The sequence below is a fragment of the Bos indicus genome, chromosome 12 (genome assembly GCF_029378745.1).
Source record: "Bos indicus isolate NIAB-ARS_2022 breed Sahiwal x Tharparkar chromosome 12, NIAB-ARS_B.indTharparkar_mat_pri_1.0, whole genome shotgun sequence".
Taxonomy (NCBI): domain Eukaryota; kingdom Metazoa; phylum Chordata; class Mammalia; order Artiodactyla; family Bovidae; genus Bos; species Bos indicus.
Window position 1 is genome coordinate 15,510,352 of NC_091771.1, and position 27,245 is coordinate 15,537,596.

Genomic DNA, 27,245 nt, shown 5'->3' on the forward strand with positions numbered 1-27,245 from the left:
GGAGATCAGCCCTGGGATTTCTTTGGAAGGAATGATGCTAAAGCTGAAACTCCAATACTTTGGCCACCTCATGAGAAGAGCTGACTCATTGGAAAAGACTCTGATGCTGGGAGGGATTGGGGGCAAGAGGAGAAGGGGACGACAGAGGATGAGATGGCTGGATACCATCACGGACTCGATGGACTTGAGTTTGAGTGAACTCCGGGAGTTGGTGTTGGACAGGGAGGCCTGGTGTGCTGCGATTCATGGGGTCGCAAAGAGTTGGACACGACTGAGCGACTGAACTGAACTGAACTGAACTGAATGATGTCTGATCGGAGAAGGCAATGGCAACCCACTCCAGTACTCTTGCCCGGAAAATCCCATGGACGGAGGAGCCTGGTAGGCTGCAGTCCATGTGGACGCTAAGAGTCGCATATGACTGAGCGACTTCACTTTCACGCATTGGAGAAGGAAATGGCAACCCACTCCAGTATTCTTGGCCTGGAGAATCCCAGGAGCCTGAGAGGCTGCCGTCTATGGGGTCACACAGAGTCAGACACGACTGAAGCGACTTAGCAGCAGCAGTAGCAGCATGATGTCTGATTTTGGAGGAGGACCCGGCAACCCACTCCAGTATTCTTGCCTGAAGAATCCCCATGGACAGAGGAGCCTGGCAGGCTACAGTCCATGGAGTTGCAAAGAGTCGGACACGACTGAAGCGACTTAGCGTGCATGATGTCTGATATACCTAAGCCTTTGAGTTTTTATGTTTTCATAAATTAGGTTTCTAACAGCGGAATTTTTAATGTGGAAAAGTTGTGGTAACTCAACACGCCAACACGGAAATCATAATCCACAGTTTAAGGTGCTGTGAGCTGAGAGAGGTAGCAGATCCTGGAGCTCAGTAAGGCCCCTGCCGGCAGGGTCACGGAACACAGTTGTCAATAACGACACGTAACAATAAAGTTATTGATGTTGAGATAGGGACTTCCTGTAGGGGCAAGTCTATTTCCGTTAGGGCCTACAGCCTTCGTTCTGTCGGTCTACATCCCAACCGGAAATACTTGTACCCCGTCGAAAGCCACGTCGGTCCTGGACTCAGTCCTGCCCACGCAGGGGAAGGAATCGCTTCCGGAGTCAGGGTGGTCTGGCTCGCCCCGCCCCGCCGCCGGTGCCGCGCTGGAAGCCTCAGCGCTCCCGGAAGTGGCCCGGGCCTCCCTGTGTCTCTCTCGGGGTCCCCACCTCCCCGCTGCTGCTGAGGGCCACTGGGGAGGCGGCGATGGCGGAGGCGGCTCTGCTGCTGTCTCTGCCAGAGGCAGCGGCGGAGCGGGACGCTCGGGAGAAGCTGGCTCTGTGGGATGGGAGAGCGGACACGACGGCGCCGCTGACCGACCGGCAGACGGACTCGGTGCTGGCGCTGAAGGCGGCTGCCGAGGCCCTGCCCGTGCCGGCCGAGGTGAGGCGACGGCGGGAGCCGGGCTGGGTCAGCTCCGTGGGCGCGTCCGCCGACGCCCGCCCTGCAGACCCCCGCCCGGGGTCTCTGCCCCCCTTCCCGGGCGCGGGGACGGCTCCAGTGGGCGAGGCCGCTCCCCTTCCAGGGCTGTCAGGCCTCTCGCTGCCCGGGACCGCCGGCGCTGCCCCGCGGCGCGGGCCGGTTGGCCGGGAGCTTTGCCCCGGGTGTCCCTGGGGTCACCGAGCCCGAGTCCTGCCGCCCACCCTCTCCCGGAAGGAGAGCGCGGCGAACCCGAAGTGCTTCGCTTTCAGGACTGCCTCCTGTTGGTGTTTGTTTGCCACCTTAATGAATAACCCGGCTTCCTTTTTCCCTAGGGACGCCTGGGGAAGACCAGAGTTAGTCCGGGGTGACAGTTTTCATTCATCGCACGTTGATCTGTTGAGCTCTCGAATCAAGTGCAGGTCGTGTTTATATTTGACTTACAGCAGAGCAATAAAAATGTTTTTCTTTGGAAGCTAGGTCAGTACATTCTTAGATAATGCTGGTTTTCGGTTTTAGTGTCCACGTTTCTCATTCTAACTACCAGTTTGGGGTCCTATGCATTTTACTTCCTGTGTGATTCAGTTCAATTAATTATAATAGCAAGAAGTACCTTTCATGAGTTGTCAGACGTTTGACAAACTTTTTCTGGCTTTGGGGGCCAGGTTCAGAAGGTCATTTTATTTGCACCCATAGTTACTTTTGATGTTGGAAGCCTTGTTTTCACACGTTGGTGTCCAAAGGCAGGTGGAGTTTAGCGATTTAAGCTTTTAGAGGGTAAGAACTTTGGTTTGAAAATTCTCACTTAAACTGTCTCATGCTTTGCAGTAAAATACAGGTGTTCTTTCTTGGGTTTTTCTGTCCACCTGTATAAGTCTGTGCTGAAAGTGGGTTTGAAATAAATAAAGAAGCAGGTAGAAATTTGCTTTGGCGTTGCCATCAAAGCCTATTATGCTCGGGGAATAGAAGTTTGCTCTGTAAATATTTCAGTCTGTTTATAATTGGATCTGGCCTGTTACCAAAGCAGTATGCTTGGACATCCCAGTACCTTTGGCAAACTGTGTTCCATAAGAAAAGTGACCCAACTTGTTTCTGTTGTCTTGGGTCACAAACTATTATTCCCATTAAGCATGAGGGAGAGGGGTTGGAGAGAAGTAAATGGAATCTCTTCATTTTCATCCTGTTATGTGATATTCTTGCAATATAATGCCTACTGTTAGTAGGCAGTCATTTAACATATATTATGTGCCTAACTGAGGGCCAGGAATTGAGGACTGAAAGATAAGAAAGACAAGATCCCTGCCTCATAGAGCTTACAGAATTATGGTGATTATGAATATGTGAAAAAAGAGCGAAGAAGGTAAGTTCAAGGGGTGGTCCAGGATATAGAGGAAATAAAACAGGATGGTATGACACCAAGGAAAGAGGTATGTATGCCCTTTCAGGTGAGATGCCTTCCATCTTATCTGAAACTAAGTAGAGAACTCATGTTGGAAAACAAGAAGTCAGCGTTGTAAAGACAAGAAAAGTAATCTAGCTGGAGGAAAAGGCAATGTAAAGTCCTGGGTAGGTAGAGTCTGACAAGATCAAAGGTTCAGTGAGGGTCTTCTGCTGTGTGCAGTCTCAGTGTTGGCTTCCTGTGAGAATCAGATACCACCCTGTCATTTACCCATCCTGAAACCTGTGAGGGGGATTTCTCATTGCTCGTCTGCTTTCAGCAGCCCTCTTTTCCCTTCATGTGTCGGACGGGAGACTTAGATGTGCCTGTGTGTGCTCAGTCTCATCTGACTCTTGGGGACCCCGTGACTGTAGCCCGCCAGGCTCCTCTGTCCATGGGATTCTCCAGGCAAGAACACTGGAGTGGGCTGCCATCTCCTCCTCCAGGGGATCTTCCTGACCCAGGGATTGAACCAGGTATATTCTTTACCACTGAACCGCCAGGGACTACTGAAATTGAATTTGTTAACCCTGTTGTCACTCTTTTAACATTGGCAGTGAGAAAGAATGCCTCAGTTTTTATTTTGTCCAACCAGGGTATCTGTAAAGGATTTTCTGTAGCATTTTCCAATTTTCAGAATATAAATTGTTTCCTGAACAGCAGGAACTGAGCAAGTTAGTTGACTAGTAAAAGACCAGCTGCTGCTGCTAAGTCGCTTCAGTCGTGTCCAACTCTTAGCGACCTCATGGACTATAGCCTACCAGGCTCCTCCATCCATAGTATTTTCCAGGCAAGAGTACTGGAGTGGGTTGCCATTGCCTTCTCCGAAGAGACCAGCTAACTTTCAATAAATATCATAAAGCTGTTAATAACTTTCTTTTCTATGAAAGTGAACTAGTCTTTTCTTGGAAAGGAGTTACACTTTTTAAGTTGGTGTTAAATAAGAAAATTTGTGGTAGAGTGTTAGGTAGACTGGTTTCTTGTAGCTAGAGCATATTTTTTAGTCATGAGAGCCTTTTTCTTTCTGCCGAGTTTAGTCATTCTGGATAAAATGCTGAGATGATTTACCCTATAAGTTACTGTAATTGACTGTTAGAGGTGTTTTCTTAAAGGTTTTGTGACCTTAGATTGATACTTCTCTGAAACTGTTTTCTTCTTTATAAAATGGGGATGATATGTGCCTCTCAGGGTATGTGAGAATTAAATCATGTATGTGCATACAGCGAACTACCTGTCAGTATTGTATTATATATGTGCTTTTCTCCCCAAATGATTTGTACCTTAAAAGAACAGGCTAGGATCTTATGATCTTGAGCTGATGTAGGTGTCACTCAGACCAGAGGTTAGAAAAGAAGGAGTTAGGTGCCTTGAGGAAGGTTCTGAGTCTCCATCTGTACCTCTTCAATGATTTGCTCCAAGCAGAGTTGATAATGTCAGGTTTCATTTAGGGAATAAATTCATTACATTGATTACAAAAGTGATTTTCTCTAACCCAAAACTGTGCAAGAAAAGTTTGGAGAGAAAGGCATATTTGCTTATTTTTTCCTGGCCCCGCTCAGCTGGTCAGGCAAGGCTTGATAATTTGTAATTAGTATTTGATATGTCAGTGTCCCCGTTCACATACAGTAGCTCTCCTCGGGGCTCGTTCCTCTCTGGTGGTGGATGTCTTCTCCATCCGGACACTGGGACGGTGCACGCGGACCAGAGGTGTCCAGTCGTCTGCTCTCCAGGAGTGAAAGAGCAGCCAGAACAGGAGAGTGGGTGACGCCAGCACACCCTTCTTGATTTCCCCTTCTGTTCCAGGTGCTTTGAGGAGAAAAGACAGCTGGGCAGATGTATCTAACGAGGACATCTTTTGAGAACTTTTCTAAAAACACATTTGTTCATTGTTTCTTTGGCTGCACCAGGTCTTATCTGTGGCACGTGGGATCTAACTCCTTGACCAGGGGTTGACCCCTGGTTCCCTCTGCTGGGAGTCAGGAGTCTTAGCCAAGGGACCACCAGCAAAGTCCCTCATAACCTCTTGGAAAGCAACTTGTTTTGTGATTCTAAAAACTTCTTAGAAGTGGTTGCAATGCGGCTTCTAGCTTGTTTGGTTTGAGAGAAAATGGTTTTGTATTAGAACGAGGCAACAGGACAGGAAGCCGCCTTCTGCTTCTGATATTTAAAAGTTCTTGTGGTTGGAAAGTAGTCATTTGTGCATGAAGTGATCGAGTAGAATGCTCCTTCATGATTCGGATTATCTCATTTACTCACAACGTCCAGATTACAGATTATATTTGGAGTAACTGTGTAGTACCTTCTCAAGTAGATAGAGTTTTCATATGATTTTATTTTCTAAAGTATATTAGAGGATGCATTCTTGTTCACAGTGGCAGCCAGAGCACACGTGTATGACGCCCCCAGGTCCTTTTGACACGACAGTGTTAGGGCGTGGCACACCCAGAAAAAGTGGTTTCAGTAAATCTGCATCTAAGACTTAATTACCTGACAATACAAATTGTGACAGTCTATAAAAGGGATGGTATATAGGTAACAGAATTTGAGAGTAAGTATAGAAGGAAATATTAAGGGTATTACGTTCACTTTACACCATGGGAGTCAGTAGATAAGACCTTAAATTGATGAATTCAAACACAGTTCTGTTAATCTGTGTTTTCGAGTTATGGAATAACCAACAAAAATACTGAAAACAGTGAACTTTTTAACTCTTCTGGTGATCTGGAATAAAAATATGAATAATTTTTATAAAAGAAAGTTGATACAAATTACAGATAATCTCTTTGGTTCCTTCTGCTTTTAAAAGTTCTCCATTTTACCCTCAAATTCCTTAGAAATATTTCTCAAATTATAAGCGTTATGTACCTCGGAGAAGAATTGAAAGGGCAGAGAAGGGAAGAGGGGGCAACTTGATTTTCAGGTAATCATTCTAAACTGCTGGACTTGTAAAATAATGCCCTTGTTATAATTTAATGAAAAGAGTTGTGAATTTGAAGTAAGAAAATAAATTCCATCTTTTTCTTACACTCTGTTGAAAATGCTGCATATCAAATGAAAAAGGCAAAGATGTATATATTATACTGCTATTTGGGTTTTTAAAAAAAGGTAAAACTTTTTTTAAAAAAAAAGTAAAACTTTTTTAAAAAGAAAGGTTTTAAAACTTCCTTTGTATATGCATAAACTGTCTTAGAAAAGCTTCATGAGAAACTAGTTAACATTAGTAGCTCCTGGGGAGGGAACTGGGTGGCTGGGGAACAGGTCCATGGGAAGAAGATGTTTCCTATCATTTTGAATTTTGTGTTTTCTTAACGTCCCCCCTCAACCCTCAGCTGTTGGTGTGCCTGGAGGTGCCCTTCTTTTTCTAGATTTTTAGCTGCTTGATGGCACTGGGACCTCAGCTCTCTGGTGGAATATAGTTCGTAGATTGTGTTTTTCTTACTATAAGAGTGCAGCTGCACTCTGTCTAGCCTTTTTATTTCAGCCTAGCCTCCATGTGCTTTCTTGCTTTCTGCTTTTTTTTTTTTTTTTTTCCAAATCTGTGCCTGATCCACATCTCCCTCCCTTTACCTTCTTGTGTGTGTGTTTGTTGCTCAGTCGTGTCTGACTCTTTGCAACCCCATGGACTATAGCCGCCAGGCTCCTCTGTCCATGGAATTCTCCAGGCAAGAGTACTGGAGTGGATTGCCATTTCCTTCTCCAGGGGATCTTCCCAACCCAGGGATCAAACCCAGGTCTCCTGCATTGCAGGCAGACACTTTACCAGTCTGAGCTTCTTAGATAACGTATAAACTGCTGAGAAAATTATGTGTTTGAATGTTGTCATGATCTGTTCATAAATAACTGATAAAGGTCATTTACAGACTATTCTGTTTCCAAGAAGCAGTTCAATTCTGATATATAAACGTACTTACTCCGTAAAGGGAACCCTTTTGCACTGTTGACGGGAATGCAAATTGGTGCAACCACTGTGGACGACAGTATGGGGGTTTCTTAAAAGACTAAAAATAGAACTACCATATGATCCAGCAATCCCACTCCTGGGTATACATCAGCAGAAAACTCTTAATTTGAAAAGATACATGCACTCCAGTATTCATAGCACCACTACTTAATAGCCAAGACACAGGAGCAACTTAAATGTCCGTCAGCAGATGAATGAACTAAAGAGATGTGGCATATATACAATGGACTAGTGTGTAGCCACAAAAAAGAATGAACTAATGCCATTTGCAGCGACATGGATGAAGTAGAGATTATCATACTAAGTCAGGTGAGTCAGACAAAAACAGATGTGGCATGTGGAGTCTAAAAAATGATACCGATACTTACTTACAAAACAAATTCACAAACGTAGAAAACAAACTGGTCACCAAAGGCGGAAGTGGGGGGATAACTAAGGAGTTTGGGATTAACAGGTATTTACTAGTGTATATAAAATAGATGAACAACAAGGTTCTCTGTATAGCACAGAGAACTGTATTCAGTACCTTGTAATAGCCTGTAGCAGGAAAGAATCTAAAGAAAAATTTGTGTTTGTATATAGCTGAACCACTTTGCTGTACATCAGAAGCTAACATAGCATTGTAAATCAACTGTACTTCAATACAAATTAATGTTTGTTTACTCTGTTTGTGCTCATCAGTAGCGGTGTTGATAATAATAATGTGATAATAGCAGCAGCTCCGATCGCTTGGTTCGCTGTCTGGCGGGCCTCGTGCCCCGTGCGTGGACTGCCGGCTCACACTCTGTGCAGCCGCTCCAGGGAGGCAGCAGTTGTGGTGACTGGAGCGGCTGCACAGAGCGTGAACAGGCGCTCTTAGCTCCCTCTGTCCTCAGAACCGCTCATGGCAGCAGACAGCTGCTGGCCACACTTTAAACTCAAGGTGGAGTCTCACCAGATTCCAGAAACTTAGTTCTTAGTCCTTTTATATGCAGAGATTGTGTCGCCATTCAGCATGAGTTTATATGAACAGGTGATGCCCTTAATACATATTTACATACATCCAAGACCCTCCTGGCTCTTGAGTCAGACTCATTTGTGGGGAGATTGAGGATCAGTCTCCTTCCTGAACTTTTTTTTTTTTCTCTGTGCAGCTTCCCAGGGATCTAAGAAGTCTGCTTTCTCACACTTGTGTTTTCTTGTTTTTGCAGTGGTCCCATACAGATAATTTAATTTCTATATTGAATGAATGAAAAATGCTCAGTTGTGTCTGACTCTTGGCAAGGACTATAGCCACCAGGAATTTGTCCATGGAATTTGCCAGGCAAGAATGCTGGAGTAGGTTGCCATTTCGTTCTCTAGGGGATCTTTCCGACCCAGGAATCGAATGTGTGTCTCCTGCACCTCCTTCATTCAGTTCAGTTCAGTTTAGTTGCTCAGTCGTGTCCAACTCTTTGCAACCCCATGAACCGCAGCACACCAGGCGTCCCTGTCCATCACCAACTCCCAGAGTACACCTAAACCCATGTCCATTGAGTCGGTGATGCCATCCAACCATCTCATCCTCTGTCATCCCATTCTCCTGTCCTCAGTCTTTCCCAGCATCAGGGTCTTTTCCAATGAGTCAGCTCTTCACATCAGGTGGCCAAAGTATTGGAGTTTCAGCTTCAGCATCAGTCCTTCCAATGAACACCCAGGACTGATCTCCTTTGGGATGGACTGGTTGGCTCTCCTTGCAGTCCAACAGACTCAAGAGTCTTCTCCAACACCACAGTTCAAAAGCATCAATTCTTCGGTGGTCAGCTTTCTTTATAGTCCAACTCTCACATCCGTACATGACCACTGAAAAAACCATAACCTTGACTAGACGGACCTTTGTTGGCAAAGTAATGTCTCTGCTTTTTAATATGCTGTCTAGGTTGGCCATAACTTTCCTTCCAAGGAGTAAGCGTCTTTAATTTCATGGCTATGGTCACCATCTGCAGTGATTTTGGAGTCCAGAAAAATAAAGTCAGCCACTGTTTCCCCATCTATCTGCCATGAAGTGATGGGACTGAATGCCATGATCTTAGTTTTCTGAATGTTGAGCTTTAAGCCAACTTTTTCACTTTCCTCTGACTTTCATCAAGAGGCTCTTTAGTTCTCTTTCTGCCATAAGGGTGGTGTCATCTGCATATCTGAGGTTATTGATAATTCTGGCAATCTTGATTCCAGCTTGTGCTTCCTCCAGCCGTGTTTCTCATGATGTACTCTGCATGTAAGTTAAATAAGCAGGGTGACAATATACAACCGTGACATACTCCTTTTCCTATTTGGAACCAGTCTGTTGTTCCATGTCCAGTTCTGCATTAGCAGGTGGATTTCTTGACCACTGTGCCACCTGGTGGTCTGTGGAAGTCCGTCATTAACTTAGAAATACTTAGATATTAACTAACTTGCCCACTGTAACACATCTCATAAGTGAGCAGGAGCAGGGAATTCCCTGGTGGTCCAGTTATTAGGACTTTGTGCTTTCACAGCTGAGGATGTGTGTTCGATCCCTGGTGGGGGACCTAGGCTCCCAAAAGCTGCATGGCTGGAAAAATAGGGAGCAGGAGCAGGGTTCAAGGCAGGCTGTGCTATAAAGTGCTTTATTTACCATGGCTGAGAGGACAGCTCCACGTGAACCCGGGTACAAAATCCCCTACATTTAAAGGGTCATATTTCTAAATTAATGATGGTGCATTTTGTATCTCCCTTATTTTATTTTAGCTTTGAAAAGAAAATACTGCCTTCAGATGAAATTTCTGTATCTAGAGAAATAGGAAGCAATTTCCTAAAACCTTGGATTAAGGTCTTTTATTGCTAGACTTCAGGTGTCATGCCCTAAGGGCTGAAAACTGGGGTTGAAAAGAAACAGTTGGGGCTTTTTTACCTTCCCCAGCAATCACACTCCGCCCCCTTCTCCCCCCGGCCCTTTTAGGTCTAAAAACAGCCTGCCTTTGTGACTCTAGGTAAATGAACACCCAGACTATCTTTAGTAATGGAGAACTAGACAGTATTCTGGGTCTGATGGCATCAAAGTGAGGCGCTCAGGACTCTGATGGGACACTCTGAAATTCTTTCTCTTCAGTTGTAATTTCAGAATCGGTCAGCCGGAAGATGTGGGTGAAGCCTGTCAGCTGTGTGGAGGTAGTGGCAGGAGGTGCAGCTGTGGCCCTTGATTTCTGGGTGTGCTTTGTCTTCTGCTGGTTGGGTTAAGGAGGTTAGTCTTCCGTGCTGATGCCTGAGAGGGCCTGCTGCTTTCGTTAGCACACAGGCTTTGCCTTTGGTGCTAGTTCACCAGAGGCTCCAGTAGGAGAATGTGTGCAAATTAGTACAGATTCACCACCAGTTTTCAAAAGGTAAGCCTAAAACTTTACTAGTGGGATATTGGTATCCTGTTGACATTTTGAGACTAGCGTTTAATATGTGTGTGTGTGTGCTCAGTTGCTCAGTCGTGTCTGGCTCTTGGCGACCCCAAGGACTGTAGCCTGCCAGGGTCCTCTGTCCATGGAATTTTCCAGGCAAGAATTCTGGAGTGGGTTGCCATTTCCTCCTGCAGAGGATCTTCCCAACCCAGAGACTGAACACACATCTTTTGTGTTTCCTGTGTTGGGAGGCAGATTCTTTATGGCTATGTCACCATAGAGAGACCCTAACTATAAGTGTTAGTATTATATGGCACTTACTAACCTTAGATGATTTAATGGAAAACATTTCTTCTCTTTCAGACATACTGAGATGGACTACCAGTCTTGAGTTAAGTTCAGAGAATTTTCAATTTATTTGAATCTCTTTGTGGCTCTCTTTTTTCAAGCTCCCTATTGAAGATTTATGCAGTTTACCCTCCCAGTCACTGCCCATTGCACAGACTTCAGTGGTGCCCGAATCTACAGAAGACATTCTCTTGAAGGGATTCACGTCCTTAGAAATGGAAGAAGAAAGAATCGAAACTGCACAGCAGGTGAATGGCAGCTTTTTCTTCTAAGAATATTTAGTGTTTTAAATGTTTCAAGAGAGGGCTAATAAAGGCCCTAATTAAAACTTTTGATCTTTTAAAATTGTAGTTAAAATCTTTCTAGAATTTTTGTGTGTGTGTGTGTGTGTGGGAGAAGGATGTATTATATACAGCAAGTAAGGAAAACACCAGGGATCTTTCCCAAAGCAGTATCTCTTTCTAGAACAGTCTTGATTTTGTGATTTTTGTGTTAGTGATGGCTATTTCTTAAGTGTCTTAAGTGAACCTGTTGCCCATTTGTATTTGCAGTACAGATAAAAATACGATATTCCAAGTTGATAGAGTTTTATTATATTTATTAAGGTTTTGATATTTTATGCCTTTTTGACCTCCTCCCAGTGTGTGTCTGTATTAATGTGTGCCCTCCCACCCCAGCATGCGTGTGTGCTCACATGGACATACACAGACCTGCCCCCACTTGTTGCTAGGTAATTTCTTTCTTAAAAACCTCAGTATTCTCTTTAGATGGAAGCTTATGGTTATTTTTCAGTAATTTAACATACGTAATCTGTTGTTTTTTTGCTTATTTTTACTTGTTCCCAACTATAAATTTAAATCAACTATAACTTCAGTTTAAAAAAAAAAACCAAAGCTGAGGCGGTTACCAGGTGAAACGTGGAGCGAACGTGCTGAGGTGCACACACACTTAGTCGGGAAAGGCAGTGCTGCAGAGTGGTGAAAAGCTCTCGCTCTTGAGTTGGGCCAACTTGGATCTGAAAGTCACCTCCATCTCTTATCATCAGGGTTCAGTGAACGAAAGCCAAGGTACTTGGCAAGTGTAATATCTTAGGAGAATAAAGCATACCTTTGACTTCAGATCCCACCTGAGAACTATAGAAGATCATCTTGCACCATGTCTGTGAATTTATTTGGAGTATTTGAGAAAAAAATCTGGATTAAATTTGCACTTGCATATCTCTCTTTAAATTAAAAAACTCTAATATATTGAGTTATAATTTACATATAATGAAAATGTACTCATTTTAAGTATACAACTTGATGGTGGGCCTAGAATTCAAATCCAGGTTTAGTTGATGCAAAAGCTATGTTTTTAAACCACTGCTTTATATTATTTCTGAGCTTATATTCTCACAATTATTATTAGATAACAATATTAATATTTAACCAAAGCCTTATGTTACCTACTCATATTAGGCAAATTAGCAGGTAGGCAATAACCTCTTGGGAAGAAATATTTATTCCTGTTAACACATATTGTCTTGTTAATACTCTTTATTATTTGACTCTGAACGTGGCCAGTGTTTTTAAGATACTTTGCTTTCCCTAGCATATACACACTGACCATGCAATAAATTACCATCACCTGGCTTAAAACTTTTAATGTCTGAGCCCCAAACAATACGACTTAGTGTCTGCCCTTCTGACTTGCTGTTTAGCATGTAGCCACTCTTTATTTTGTTGTAGTTTTATTGACAACATAATACTCTATTTTTCCAGTTTTTCTCATGGTTTGCAAAGCTACAAACTCAGATGGATCAGGACGAAGGAACTAAATATAGGTATGTGGCTCTCATTTGTTGGCTATCCTGATTTTTAGATCATCTGAAGTGTTTCTAATCTGTGTCTTTAGATAAAATTAAGGTACAAAGAAAACTTGAACAGTCACATGTTCTTTAAGGGTAGGTAGAGAAGATGTAGGTCATTACAACTGGTAGCGGGAGTTGCATGATTAAAAGAAAAGTCAGTTAGCAGGTTAGGAGGGAGACACTGATTTTTAGATAACTTGAAATGGAGTGGGAGTTGTCAGGAACCCTGCTGTCTTTTCTTTAGAGGGAGAGACCCAGGAGACTGGGGTGGCCGCTGGGCTGCGCGGGTGCTGTGTTGTTTGTGTGTATTGGCGGCATGGAGGAAGTGACTTATGATCTCTAGCTGATTTGCCAGCTCTGAGTTGAACATTAGCATTCATTTAACATTAAGTGACGACTGTTGCTAGGCACTGTATTAGGCTCTTTTATGTATGATTCCATTTAGTCTTCATAGCAGCATTATCCCCATTTTACAAATAACTGAACTCGGGCCTGGAAATATTGAATCCTTGCATAATGTTATGGAGACTTGGGCAGAGCTGGGACTTGGACTCACGTCTTCCAAGGCCAGAATTCTTCCCGTGGCTTAGTCCCTCAAAGGCAGACTTGACCTGAGGGATGGACCTGCTTGATGACTTTGGTGTCCCAGTCTTTGAGAGCTGAGCCCATGATTTATTGGCCTGCATGTGAAAAGCCAGTTTATGGCTGCAAGGCTGATGCCTTTTGTTGCTCATAGTTTCAGTCATTTTCCTCCTTAAGCATTGAAACAGTTTGTGACATAGTTTTTGCTACATTTCTGAATTAGTAAATGTTTGTGACTAGGTCAGACTTTCCTTCTGAAAGGCAAGCATTTGGGGGAAAAACAAGATTTTGTTGTTTATTGTCTATGCTTATTGGGGGAAAATATTATTGCCAATCCCCTTTTGGTTCTGTTTTCTAGACAGATGAGGGATTACTTGTCTGGGTTTCAGGAGCAGTGTGATGCTATATTGAATGATGTAAACAGTGCTCTTCAGCATCTGGAATCATTGCAGAAACAGTATCTTTTTGTGTCCAATAAGACAGGAACCCTACATGAAGCCTGTGAACAGCTCCTGAAAGAGCAGGTAATTTGGAAGAAGAGAGAATGTCAGTGACTGTATTTAATATTTTTAAATAGATGAATATAATTTAATTCTGATTTCCTTAATTTTGAACACTGCTCTGTAAGAGATTTGCATTTGTAAGCATACAAATGGTTACTTTGACAGCCTGCTTTTAAGCTTGTGGGAGCAGGGGCCCTGGCAAGCTCTCGTATGTTTTGAGCTGTTAGGTCTCAGTACAGTTTCAGAGTAAAGAGGATATATTTGTTTGCTCTCTCTGCTTTTTATTATTGACACTTTATTTTTGGCCACGCTGTGTGGCTTGCAAGATGTTCCCTGACCAGGGATTGAACCCCAGCCTTGGCAGTGAAAGCACTGAGTCCTAACCACTGGACCACCCGGGAATTCCCTGTTGACACTTCAAGCAAGAGTGTAGTAATGGTGGGGTTTATGGAATGATGGACAGATCTAGATCGCACTTAAACTTATGACTTAAAGATAGAATATTTAAGTTCCTATATTTATCTCAGATTTCTCTGTGTGTTTTGTATGATTTTTAAAAGGCAATGCTTTGTTATTTTGTAAAAAGGTCTTATATAATTTACTGTAAGAATCATTGCTTATTTTAGCCCATTATTGCAGAAATCTTTGGGCATTATTGTGAGACTGTATATATCTAATATAAACCTGTATGACTGATATAAACCTCTTCAATGTAATTTTGAAACTGGAGTGTTGATTCTTATATTCTTGTAGTAATTGATTTTTCTCTTTTAAAAAACTGCAAGTCGGAACTTGTTGATCTGGCTGAAAACATTCAACAAAAACTTTCCTATTTTAATGAATTGGAAACTATTAACACAGTAAGCATTGTTTTTTTATCTATTTTCCCCTCCTGAGTATAATCTTTAAACTTATAAATTGGCTTGAGTGATATTTTTAACTTAACCGTTTGCTTGTTGTTAAGGTATTCCTATTTGTGGCTGATAGACATACCATTACCAGTTCAGATTTTTTCCACATATGATTTAAATAATAGTTCTTTTTATATTGTATTATAGTTATTAAAATCTCTTTTTTGGTTAACTCTTAATAGTATCTTATTTGCAAGCTGTGATGTTTATAAGAAGAAATATTCCATTTTAAATGTTTCTGTGGTTGTGTTTCTATAATATTAATTAAAGCATTTCTTAAACTAATCTCATGTTTAGTTTGAGGAAAAGTATAGCCCTCTTAAAGCATTCTTGTATCCCAAAGAGATCGTCACAATAAGGACTGCTGTGTAAATTATATTTTTCTGTGCTCTGGCTCATAAATTAATTATAATAACTGCATATACATCATGTTATTAAAATTATTAAAAGTAATCTTAATTATTAAAGTTCTTTGAGAGAGAAGTAAAAACGGTAGCCAGTTAACAGTGGAATACATTGACAAACTATTTGTATATCAAGATTAGAAATAATTGATTTTATATTTTATATATATTATATAGCTTTATATATTTTAATATATATTGTTTATTACATTATTAAATATCATGTTTATATAATGTTATCTCTATTTATACTCATATTACTTGTATATGTTTACTTACATTTTACTTTCATAGTGTGACTGCTAAACATAATGTTTTAACTTTGAGAAAATCACCACTCTTTGAAATGTGAAAATTTATGTTTTAAAGTACTAGAAAATGAAAAATCTAGGTTCTTGATGTATTACTTTAATGTAACTGTACAATGGAGGATAAAATGTTTGCTAATTCATGAAGAGCTCCATTAAAGCTCATTAGGAATAAACTGAATTCAATCCATATAATTTTTAATTTGTCCTCTATTGTATTGTTACACATGGGCTGCATTTGAGGCTATTTTTTGACTCTTAAAATGTAAAATTTTTTTTTCCCTTAAAGAAATTGAATTCTCCCACGTTGTCTGTGAATAGTGAAGGATTTATACCTATGCTGGCCAAGTTAGATGATTGTATAACGTACATATCATCTCATGTAAGTCATGGTATTTCTGTATGTTTTAAAGAAATCTTGACATCTCTCTTACATCACTTCTTATGCAATAATTATTTCTTCCTAAGGGAAAATACATATCTGTAATATACTTGAAGAAAAATTGTGGTAAATTCTTACTCACTTTCAGTAGTGATGTAAAAAAGTGTTGTACTTTCAGCTGCTCTGGAAGCCCCTGAAGTAGAAAAAGGGTCTGGCTGACACAGCTTTATCCCATCTAAGAGGGCTAGTGATTTGTTTAGATTGTTGACTTCCTATTTTGCTAGGTACTTCAATGAAAACAAAAATTATTACTTGGCAGGGGAAATGAAAGGACAAGCCCTTTGATGTAATCACCATTTCTTTCTGTCCACTGAGGATTTATAACTTTATTTATTTCACCCAACTCCAATCCTTTTCCTAGTTGGGCCTCACATATTAGCCTTGAGGTCTGTGCGGTACTGAAAATATATTTTGCTAAAAATGGCTAATATTTATTGAGCCCTGCTTTATGTCAGGCATAGGGAATTTGGCTATGACCAAGACAGTCATAGTATTTGTCTTCAAGGAGTGTATGACCTACATAAGACCTGCCTTTAAACTTTCTGTATAGCTTTGCATAAAGGTTGGTTTTCATTAAATGTTTGCTTTGTTAATGTTTCTTTCATATTTATAAATCTTTCCATTTCCTTTACAGCCGAATTTTAAAGATTATCCTGTATATTTACTGAAGTTTAAGCAGTGTCTTTCTAAAGCTTTGCACCTCATGAAGACATACACTGTGAACACACTACAGAACCTCACAAATCAGTTATTAAAAAGGGTGAGTTAACTGGTGAGGTTGGGGGGGGGGGGGTTTGATTCGTTTATTTTCCATAACCTTAGTCTGAATACATAGAAGAACTATACAGAAAAGATCTTCATGACCCAGATAATCACAATGGTGATTAACCTGGAGTGCAAAGTCAAGTAGGCCTTAGGAAGCATCGCTATGAATAAAGCTAGTGGAGGTGATGGAATTTCAGGTGAGCTATTTCAAATCCTAAAAGATGATGCTGTGAAAGTGCTGCACTCAATATGCCAGCAAATTTGGAAAACTCAGCAGTGGCCACAGGACTGGAAAAGGTCAGTCTTCATTCCAATCCCAAAGAAAGGCAATGCCAAAGAATGCTCAAACTACTGCACAATTGCACTCATTGTATACGCTAGTAAAGTAATGCTCAAAATTCTTCAAGCCAGGCTTCAACAGTACGTGAACTGTGAACTTCCAGATGTTCAAGCTGGATTTAGGAAAGGCAGAGGAACCAGAGATCAAAGTGCCAACATCTGTTGAATCATTGAAAAAGCAAGAGAGTTCCAGGAAAACATCTACTTCTGCTTTATTGACTATACCAAACCTTTGACTGTGTGGATCACAACAAACTGTGGAAAATTCTGAAAGAGATGGGAATACCAGACCACCTGACCTGCCTCTTGAGACATCTGTATGCAGGTCAAGAAGCAACAGAATTGGACATGGAACAACAGACTGGTTCCAAATCAGGAAAGGAGTATGTCAAGGCTGTATATTGTCACCCTGCTTATTTAACTTATATGCAGAGTACATCATGAGAAATGCTGGGCTGGATAAGCACAAGCTGGGATCAAGATTGCTGGGAGAAATATCAGTAACCTCAGATATGCAAAAGAAACCACTCTTATGGCAGAAAGTGAAGAAGAACTAAAGAGCCTCTTGATGAAAGTGAAAGAGGAGAGTGAAAAAGTTGGCTTAAAGCTCAACATTCAGAAAACTAAGATCATGGCATCCGGTCCCATCACTTCATGGCAAATAGGTGGGGAAGCAGTGGAAATAGTGACAGACTTTATTTTTTGGGGCTCCACAGTCACTGTAGATGGTGACTGCAGCCTTGAAATTAAGACACTTGACCAACCTAGACAGCATATTAAAAAGCAGGGACTTTAGTTTGCCAGCAAAGGTCCGTCTAGTCAAAGCTATGGTCTGTCCAGTAGTCATGTATGGATGTGAGAGTTGGACTGTGAAGAAAGCTGAGCACCGAAGAATTGATGCTTTTGAACTGTGGTGTTGGAGAAGACTCTTGAGAGTCCCTTGGACTACAGGAGATCAGACTGGTCAATCCTAAAGGAAATCAGTCCTGAATATTCATTGGAAGGACTGATGCTGAAGCTGAAACTCCAGTACTTTGGCTACCTGATGGGAAAAACTGACTCATTGCAAAAGACCCTGATGCTGCCTGAAGGCAGGAAGAGAAGGGGACAACGGAGGATGAGATAGTTGGATGGCATCACTGACTTCATGAACATGAGTTTGAGCAGGCTTCAGGAGTTGGTGAAGGACAGGGAGGCCTGGCGTGCTGCAGTCCATGGGGTTGCCAAGAGTCATACATGACTGAGCGACTGAACTGAACTGACTGAGCTCTGTTTTTTAACCTATTGTTAAATAAGAATATACGTTGCAACTTCATTTATAATAAGAAAAATGGCCGTATATATTTGTCTGTCACAGTTTTATTTTCAAAGAATACATAAGAGTGTGAGAAATAATTCAGTACTATATGATAAATAATAAAAAAGATTCAGACTATTTCTCACTTAAACTTTTTCTTTTTAAAGAAAATACTAGGAAATACATCAAAACGATAAAAGTGGTTCTGAGTGGTGGAATTATAAATGATGGGTGATTTAAATATTTTTCTTTATAAATGATGGATTATTTAATTTTCTCTATTTAGGAACTTTATTATTGAATGCCTCCTAAATGCTTGGCATTGGACTGGGAACTGTACAGTAGTGAAAGGAGATAACAAGGTCCCTGCCCTTGTGGAGCTTATATTCAGGATAAATAATCAGTAAAGGAATAAATTAATCAATTAAAGATTGTGGTAGATGCTAGGTGGAAAATTAGCTGAGTGTTAGGTTAGAAAATAAGAGTGGAGCTAGATAGGATGGTCATTGAGCACATTTCTTTCCTAAAAAAAATAAAACCTTAAAGGTAATACATTTTATTTTTTAAGCTTACTTTATAAAAATATGGAATATTTTCTTGAGCTTTCAGTTCAGAGCTACTGATTTTTGTATTGCATTTCATCATTCACATTGCTCTTAGCTTACAGAACAGATTGTATGATTTTTCTATTTTGCAAAATTTTTAATTTTGAAAACTATGGTACTTACTATGTGTTAGTGCTTTATATCTGAGCTCTGTAAAACATTTGTGCATATGTTTTGTCTCCATTTAATGGATGCCCTGTATCTCAGAGAGGTTAAATAATTTGACCAATGTTCTACAGTCCGTAAATGACTGTGAATCTGAATTCAGTCTTTTTTACCGCCAAAATTCTTGACGCATAGGATAAATTTTAATTATGAAAAGGAGAGAGATGCAGCTCCACACAATTATTTTATATGTAGCAATAACAATATTTAGTCTTTCTCTCTGTAAGCTTTTGGTTGGTATATAGGCCAAGCAGGAGTCATATGACATGGTTTGTGTTATATTTTCTGAATAATTTTTTGTTTGCTAATTACCTGCCTTCTCTGTCTTCCGCCTTGTGTCTTTAGGATCCTTCATCTGTACCTAATGCAGACAATGCCTTTACACTATTTTATGTGAAATTTCGAGCTGCTGCCCCCAAAGTCAGAGTAAGTCTATTGACATAAAAAAGATACTGCTATGAAATTTATTTAGCCAGCCCTTTGGAAACGCTAATGTATGTTAGGTCCATTGCTTATACCAGAAAAATGAGCATGAATGAATGGTAGGCTTTGTCCTTCCACATTACAGCAGTATATGTTGAGGGGCTTTAAGCCCACAGAGCAGGAAACACCTAGCTCTTCTGTGATGCTCAAGGAAGGTTTCCAGATGAAGCTGATATTTGAGCTTAAAAAGCTTGAATTTAGAGAAGACTTGGGGGGATTGATAAGGTTGTTTTTTACAGAGAGAGCAACAGGTACAGGGAAGGTACTAGAAGCATAAAAGACATGTCTTTGGGGAGAACCTCATGTAATTTGTTGATGCTAGAACACAGACTTTAGTCGAGTGTGATGATAAGTGAGAATGGTGGCAGAGACCATCTCAGGAAGGGTGTTCCATGTCATGCTAGTTCAGGAAAAGCAGAGAACCAGTACAATATTTTAAACCAGTGTCATCCCAGATACAGCCGACTGGAGCTGGGATGTGTATCTTTTTTTTTATTGTTGTGAAGTTTCTAGAAAGAGTGGTCTGCTTTAGCTGACTTTGACCCCACTCTCTTCCTTGTATCCATCTTGAAAGTAAGTGGAAAGGAGTTTTTGTTTTTCAAAGCAGGAACTTGGTCTTGTTTAGAGAAGATACAGCAGCTAGTTGATAGTTTGAGGTTTAGATTGTGCCAGGTTGGTTGCCGGAGAAGGCAGTGGCACCCCACTCCAGTACTCTTGCCTGGAAAATCCCATGGACGGAGGAGCCTGGTAGGCTGCAGTCCATGAGGTCGCTAAGAATCGGACACAACTGAGCGACTTCACTTTGACTTTTCACTTTCATGCATTGGAGAAGGAAATGGCAACCCACTCCAGTGTTCTTGCCTGGAGAATCCAGGGACGGGGGAGCCTGGTGGGCTGCCATCTATGGGGTCGCACAGAGTCGGACACGACTGAAGCGACTTGGCGGCAGCAGCAGCAGCAGCAGCAGGTTGGTTGCTTGTTAGTCAATTAACAGTGATACAGTTTTGATTAGGAAAAATGGTGTAGGCATGAGGGCTCAGTAGTAAGTGGTATTTTTGGTCTGTTAGAAGTTGACAAAGTAAGGTGCAATAGTCAATGTTTTTCAGAATTTGGTGAGACAGGTGATACTGCTGATGGAATGTATTAATACTTAATTTCTTCCTCAAAAACATTTTAGCAGAATGGAACAAAAGTCTCTAAAAATATTTATCTTTTCTGACCCAGTGCTGGGAGTCCCCAGCTGGGACTTAGGTATTATTATTGTATCAGCTTTCCAAGGTCAGAAATGGAATCTCAGTGTCGTGGGCTTGTTCTCTGGACTCAGACAGCCACTGGGAGTCAGCACTTAAACCCTCTAGTTTCACTTCAAGACCCGGAGCTCTTAACCACTGGGCTGATATTCTTAGAAAACAACCTTGATGAGTAGCAATAGAAGAATGTCTGACTTAGAGTGCATCTACTCAGCAGGATATCAAATAGTCATGTAAAGTAATGTTTTAAATAGTATTTATAATGATGACTCACTGACTGTTTACTAAGTGCCAGGCAGTAGGCTAAGGCTTTTCAAACATTTTCATCTGATAACGGAAGTTATTTAATAAAAGGAAAGTGTTTTAAAATATTAGTTTTTCAAAAGCAGATTGTAAAGCTGAATATATAGTATAATTCCAGTGTTGTTCAAAAAGGAAAATAACTGTGTACATACAAACACTGAAAGAAAATATTCTAAAATACTGTGATTTTTTTTTTTTAATTTTTGCGTTTTAGGTGATTTTTATGTTTCAGCTTTTTTGTATTCCCAGATTTTCTAACATGAGCTTCTTTACTGTTACAATCAGAAAGTAATTAAAAGTATAACTAAGACAGATGAAGTTAGTGAGCTTTTCTTTATTCCACAGACTCTCATTGAACAGATAGAACAACGATCTGAAAAAATACCTGAGTGAGTACCCACAGGTTCTTCAGTTTCCAAATTACCTTCCTTGAAGTGCTGTTTTTCCAAGTTTGCTGTGTCCTTGATGTTTTCTTAGCAATTACCTGTGTGCTATACCAGCCTTTTCTTGTGGCACACAGCTCAATTTGGGGAGCAAGGTCATAGACCTGACTTCATGAGTTTACAAAGCATCTTTTTCCCATATACCTGGATTTTCTTCTCATTGAGGTAGATCTAGGACCACTACTCCTGGAAGATGAATCTTTCTTTAAAAGATAAAGGTTTTATTAGATCATTGTGGTTTGTTTGCTTTTTCTTTATATACATAAACATTTCTAGTTTTTAATGTGGGCAAGTGATCAGTAACCATATATAACCTTGGGGGCTTGGCACCCTATTTTGGGATTTAAGATCAGATTTAACGTATATACCTGGAATCAGAAGTTTATGCTCCAGTCTCATTTGCTTTTCATCAGATACCAACAACTGCTAACTGACATCCACCAGTGTTACCTGGATCAGCGGGAACTCCTTTTGGGCCCCAGTATTACTTGCACTGTAACAGAGTTGACCAGCCAGAATAACAGAGACCACTGCGCCTTGGTGAGTTTCTGCTTGTTGTGGTTTCATGTTAAACCTTCTCTGAAGCTGTTCTGACACCCTAGAGACTGCACGTGGGTAAATAAGTTTTAGTCCCCCCATCAACAAAGTGACAGAATCTTTCAGTTTTGACAAATCTCACTTAGTAATTAGCATTCATTTGGGCAAAATATTCTAATTTTGATCTATTTTTTGAGCATGTGATGATTTACAAATAAGTATTATTTTTTGAAAGATGAAGTTTCAGAGTTGGTGGATTTACGTAGACAGTTTAATCTTAGCTTTTGCTGCAGAAGTGCTTTTTTATTTAGTGTGATTTTAATTCAGACTGTAGGAAAGTACATATAGATTCTTTTTTTACATACCCCCCTTTGAACTGGAAGAGTACTTTTCATTGTCAAAAGTTTAGAAAACGTAAGAAAATAAAAGTCATCCATATCCCCATTATGCCGAAAACCGTTTTCTGTTATTTAGGAAGTTCTTTTATGAATTATATATGCATAGTCTCTTTGTAAATAAAATGTTTGCTTTACTTCATGAGTGCTGGCTGGAGTCGTCATGCGCCTTTAATTAGAGGTGGTGTGTGCTTGTTTCCCACAGATTCGCAGTGGCTGTGCCTTTATGGTTCATGTGTGCCAGGATGAGCACCAGCTTTACAATGAATTTTTCACAAAACCAACGTCAAAATTAGAGTACGTGGTACATGGACTCCAATTCTTGTTTTTAAGATTTAATTTGCTAATGGCTTATCATATTATAGTAGTACTCTAAGGCATGTTTTAATTTTTGTGGATATATGAACAGAGTATTGTTGGGTGAGACAGTGGCTATTTACTTTGAAATAAATTTGCAGCTTAAAGGCCAATATGCTTTCATATTTTTATAATTATGGAAACAGTAAGTTACAAGAGTAAGAATCCTGTATAGGCAGCTATTTTGGTATATGGAGCCGTTTATCTCCACTAAGTATAATAATTCTTTCTAGTTAAAAAAATTGTATGATTCTAACTCATGAGAGATACTTAAAAATGTAGATACTATTTAAAATCCTTTTTCTTATTTTTCTCAAAGTGTCTTTCAAACCCACTGTTAGTCACTTCTGGGTTCTTCATATTGGCAATTTTGACTCATAAGAATCCCAAGATTATGACTCTCATAATGGGGAAGAAACAAACACATCTCATGGTTTTGGTGAAAGACTACATATAGAAGAGTATGGTTGACAATGTAAAGACTATAGACAGCCTCACTTTTTTCTTTTCAAATGTTTAAAATTATCAAAATACTAGGCGCATGTCCAGAATACTTTGAGTTTTGTTTATCTAAATCTGTATGTATTCAAGAGTTTTGAACCAGTCTTTCCTGGGGAAAATGTCACCATTTGATTCATAGTGGTGTAGGTTATTTTATAGTGTAGGAAAATTAAAAAATAATCAAATTATTTTATAGTGTAGATTATTTATGGTGTAGGAAAATTAAGTCTACTGAAATATATTGTTTTTGAAAAGACATGCACAAGATTATTGCTAATGTAAGTAAAAATTATAATAAATTGACTTTCAGCTGGGGCCAGCTAATTTGTTGACTGTGAGAATTGCTTATTCTGAGCTTTTTTATTGATTCTACCAAAAACAGTTGAGAGAATTATTTTCAGCCTTTCACTTCTCATTATTTAATGTTCCCGCATATTATTTTCCAGTACATTTTCATTATTTTTATTGGCTGGAAGTAATTAAGGGTGACTTTTAAACTATTAGAAAATACTGAAAGGATTACTACTGGTAACCATGTTTCATTCTTTCATTTTAGTGAACTTTTGGAGAAACTGTGTGTGTCGTTGTATGATGTCTTCAGGCCATTGATCATTCATGTTATTCACTTAGAAACTCTCTCGGAACTTTGTGGGATTCTTAAAAATGAGGTGCTTGAAGATCATGTACAGAATAATGGTAAATGATAAGTAGAAATCATCATTTCAAAGATTATTTTAAAAAAATACTAATTTGGTTGCACTGGGTCATCTTTGTGGGGTGTGGGATCTAGTTCCCTGACCAGGGATCAAGCTCAGGCCCCCTGCATTGGGAGCACAGAGTCTTGGCCACTGGACCACCAAGGAAGTGTCCCGAAAGGTGGTTTTAAATTGTATCTGTGACTCAGTGAATTTGAAAAAGATTATCCATTCCCCACCCCCCCACATCCCTATACAAATTTAATATATTTAAAACTTAGGTTGATGCCTTGTCTCTTTTTGAACCACTTTATCCTGTGACTAAAATAATAATGGGGAAAGAATTTTAAAGTCTGTATAAAATTAGTAATAAAATAATTGCAGTTACTGTTCTTTCTGGCATCTGAAATCCAGAGAGAACCAACCATTAGTTTTGTTTGGGCATTTCTAGTTCACTGTTGGGGCTTCCCAGGTGGCTCAATGGTAAAGGATCTTCCTGCAGTGCAGCAGACCCTGGATCAGGAAGACCCCCTGGAGAAGGAAATGGCAACCCACTCCAGTATTCCTGCCTGGAAAATCCATGGACAGAGGAGCCTGGCAGGCTACAGTCCGCTCTGGGGTCACAAAGATTAGGACACGACTGAGCACACACGCCTGACTAGGGATTGAACCTGGACCCTTGGTAGGAGAGTGCAGAATCCTAACCACTGAGCCTCTGAGAAATTCCCTCATTTTATTTTTTTATTCATTTTTCCTTGTAAGAATGTTAGCAAGTCATTTAGTATCTGTGGAACTCAATTTATATGTAAAATGGGGATTAACTCAGTTAACAAGTTGCTTTAGCCATCTCTCAGGATTGGTATGAAGCTATATGAGATACCTTTTAAAAGTCACAGAGCACTTTAAAACTAAGATTTTATTATTCATATTAATAATAGAAGTTATTTCAGAGAGTCTCAGGAAGAAGATCTAAGGGCAAATTTATTTCCCAACTTTAAATCTGAGGAAATTGAAAGACAGTTATTTCAAAATAGAATATAACCACTCCCTGAAGCAAGACTGGTTTTTCCTGTTGTAGACAATTTTGTAATGTTTTTGCTTGTTTAAAGAAAGTATTTTCTAAATCTAAAGGAATGGGTGATTGCACTTTTGTTTTTAAATCAGCTGAACAGCTGGGGGCATTTGCAGCTGGCGTAAAGCAGATGCTAGAAGATGTACAGGAGCGGCTTGTCTACCGGACCCACATCTACATTCAGACGGACATCACGGGCTACAAACCAGCTCCTGGAGATCTAGCGTATCCTGATAAGTTAGTTATGATGGAGGTGGGTCTTCTTGTTGGATCTTTTACCCACCCCCACACATTTGGATATTTTATACCAAATGTGGTGAAGATAGGATATTTTTTTTTTTAATTCTCATTCAGGATGCAAAATCAAGGGAAACTTGATGTGAAATCTTAGGAAATAACATTTTAACAAAACTGAACAGAAATGATTTGTTAGAGTGTTCTTTTTTTGGTCCTTCCTTTAAGTTGTATTTAGAAACATTCTGTTCAGTTATCTCTTCTTTTCCATTATGCATTCTGTTTTTAAGTTGAATTTGTGTTTTCTTTTTTGTTTGTAAGTGGCATCAGTTCATTCACTCAGTTGTGTCCAGCTCTTTGCGACTCCATGGACTGCAGCACACCAGGCTTCCCTGTCAGTCACCAACTCCCGGAGCTTACCCAAACTCATGTCCATTGAGTCGGTGATGCCGTCCAACCATCTCATCCTGTCATCCCCTTCTCTTGCCTTCAGTCTTTCCCAGCATCAGGGTCTTTTCCAATGAGTCAGTTCTTCCCATCAGGTGGCCAAAGTATAGAAGCTTCAGCTTCAGCATCAGTCCTTCCAATGAATATTCAGGACTGATTTCCTTTAGGATGGACTGGTTGGAACTCCTTGCAGTCCAAGGGACTCTCAAGAGTCTTCTTCAACACCGCAGTTCAAAAGCATCTTCCTCGGCGCTCAGCTTTCTTTGTAGTCCAACTCTCACATCCATACATGACTACTGGAAAAACCATAACTTTGACTAGATGGACCTTTGTTGGTAATGTCTCTGCTTTTTAATATGCTGTCTAGGTTTGTCATAGCTTTTCTTTCAAGGAGCAAGTGTCTTTTAATTTCATGGCTGAAGTCATCTCTGCAGTGATTTTGGAGCCCCCCAAAATAGTCTGTCACTGTTTCCATTGTTTCCCCCTCTATTTGCCGTGAAGTGATGGGACTGGATGCCATGAACTTGGTTTTCTGCATGTTGAGTTTTAAGCCAACTTTTTTACTTTTCTCTTTCACTTTCATTAAGAGGCTCGTTAGTTCTTCTTCGCTTTCTGCCATAAGGGTCGTGTCATCTGCATATTTGAGGTTATTGATATTTCTCCTGGCAATCTTGATTTCATCCAGGCCAGCATTTCACATGATGTACTCTGCATATAAGTTTAAATAAGCAACATGACAATATACAACTTTGATGTACTCCTTTCCCTATTTGGAACCAGTCTGTTCCATGTCTGATTCTAACTGTTGCTTCTTGACCTGCATACAGATTTCTCAGGAGGCAGGTCAGGTGCTCTGGTGTTCCCTTCTCTTTAAGAAGTTTCCACAGTTGGCTCCTAAGCCCAGCCCGGTTGGTCAGGTCCCTGAACTCTTCCACCAGCTTTGGGCAGCTCGTGCTCCGCAGGGTCTGCACACTGCTCCCAGGTGTCCTGTAGCAGTTTTGTACCGAACTTCCTAGCTTTTCACCCTGGCCCTCCTGTGACAATGAGACTCTCTGCAGCTGCCAGCCAGGCCTGTTTCCAGACCCTCCTCGGGTCAGACCTCTGTGTTGACTGTGGCCTTGAAGGTGATTCCAGGTTAGCTACCCCACTGGATGCAGCGACGGGAGCTTCTGACCCTCCTAGAGGATGAGGAGCCCGTGTCCGGAGTGATGCACAATCAAGCAAAGTAGATAAAAGCAGGAAGGCAAGGAAGCAAGCTTGCTGGCCGAGACCTGCTCAGCCTGACCGTATTTCTCACCTTGTGCCTTTAGATCTGCCTGTTGTTTGTAAGTGACATAGAAGAGGATTAGTAACATATGAGCCACCAGAGTGGATGGTCACATAACCATGTGTCATGGTCTGTTAGTAAAAATGTGTCTACTCAAAACTACACAGTTGCTGCTGCTGCTGCTGCTAAGTCGCTTCAGTGGTGTCCGACTCTGTGCGACCCCATAGACGGCAGCCCAGCAGGCTCCCTCGTTCCTGGGATTCTCCAGGCAAGGACACTGGAGTGGGTTGCCATTTCCTTCTCCAATGCATGAAAGTGAAAAGTCAAAGTGAAGTCACTCAGTTGTGTCCGACTATTAGCAACCCCATGAACTGCAGCCTACCAGGCTCTTCTGTCCATGGGATTTTCCAGGCAAGAGTACTGGAGTGGGGTGCCATTGCCTTCTCCAAACTACACAGTACTCGTCTCCAGTTTGTGGTCTGAAGACTTAGATACATCTCAC

At 40.6% G+C, this 27,245-nt stretch overlaps 1 protein-coding gene across 1 annotated transcript in view; it reads left to right on the forward strand.

Annotated features, from left to right (window-relative positions):
- Window positions 1-290: 290 nt before the first annotated feature.
- The window catches only part of COG3 (component of oligomeric golgi complex 3), a 61,657-nt gene continuing 34,702 nt past the window's right edge, over window positions 291-27,245 (forward strand). The window contains exons 1-13 of the mRNA XM_070800054.1: window positions 291-1,438; window positions 10,691-10,837; window positions 12,350-12,411; window positions 13,379-13,544; window positions 14,309-14,383; window positions 15,436-15,528; window positions 16,223-16,348; window positions 19,105-19,185; window positions 21,141-21,184; window positions 21,652-21,778; window positions 22,376-22,467; window positions 23,585-23,724; window positions 24,888-25,048. Of these exons, the coding sequence (XP_070656155.1) occupies window positions 1,262-1,438; window positions 10,691-10,837; window positions 12,350-12,411; window positions 13,379-13,544; window positions 14,309-14,383; window positions 15,436-15,528; window positions 16,223-16,348; window positions 19,105-19,185; window positions 21,141-21,184; window positions 21,652-21,778; window positions 22,376-22,467; window positions 23,585-23,724; window positions 24,888-25,048 (1,491 nt within the window). The 5' untranslated portion in view covers window positions 291-1,261. The remainder of the gene's footprint in view (window positions 1,439-10,690; window positions 10,838-12,349; window positions 12,412-13,378; window positions 13,545-14,308; window positions 14,384-15,435; window positions 15,529-16,222; window positions 16,349-19,104; window positions 19,186-21,140; window positions 21,185-21,651; window positions 21,779-22,375; window positions 22,468-23,584; window positions 23,725-24,887; window positions 25,049-27,245) is intronic.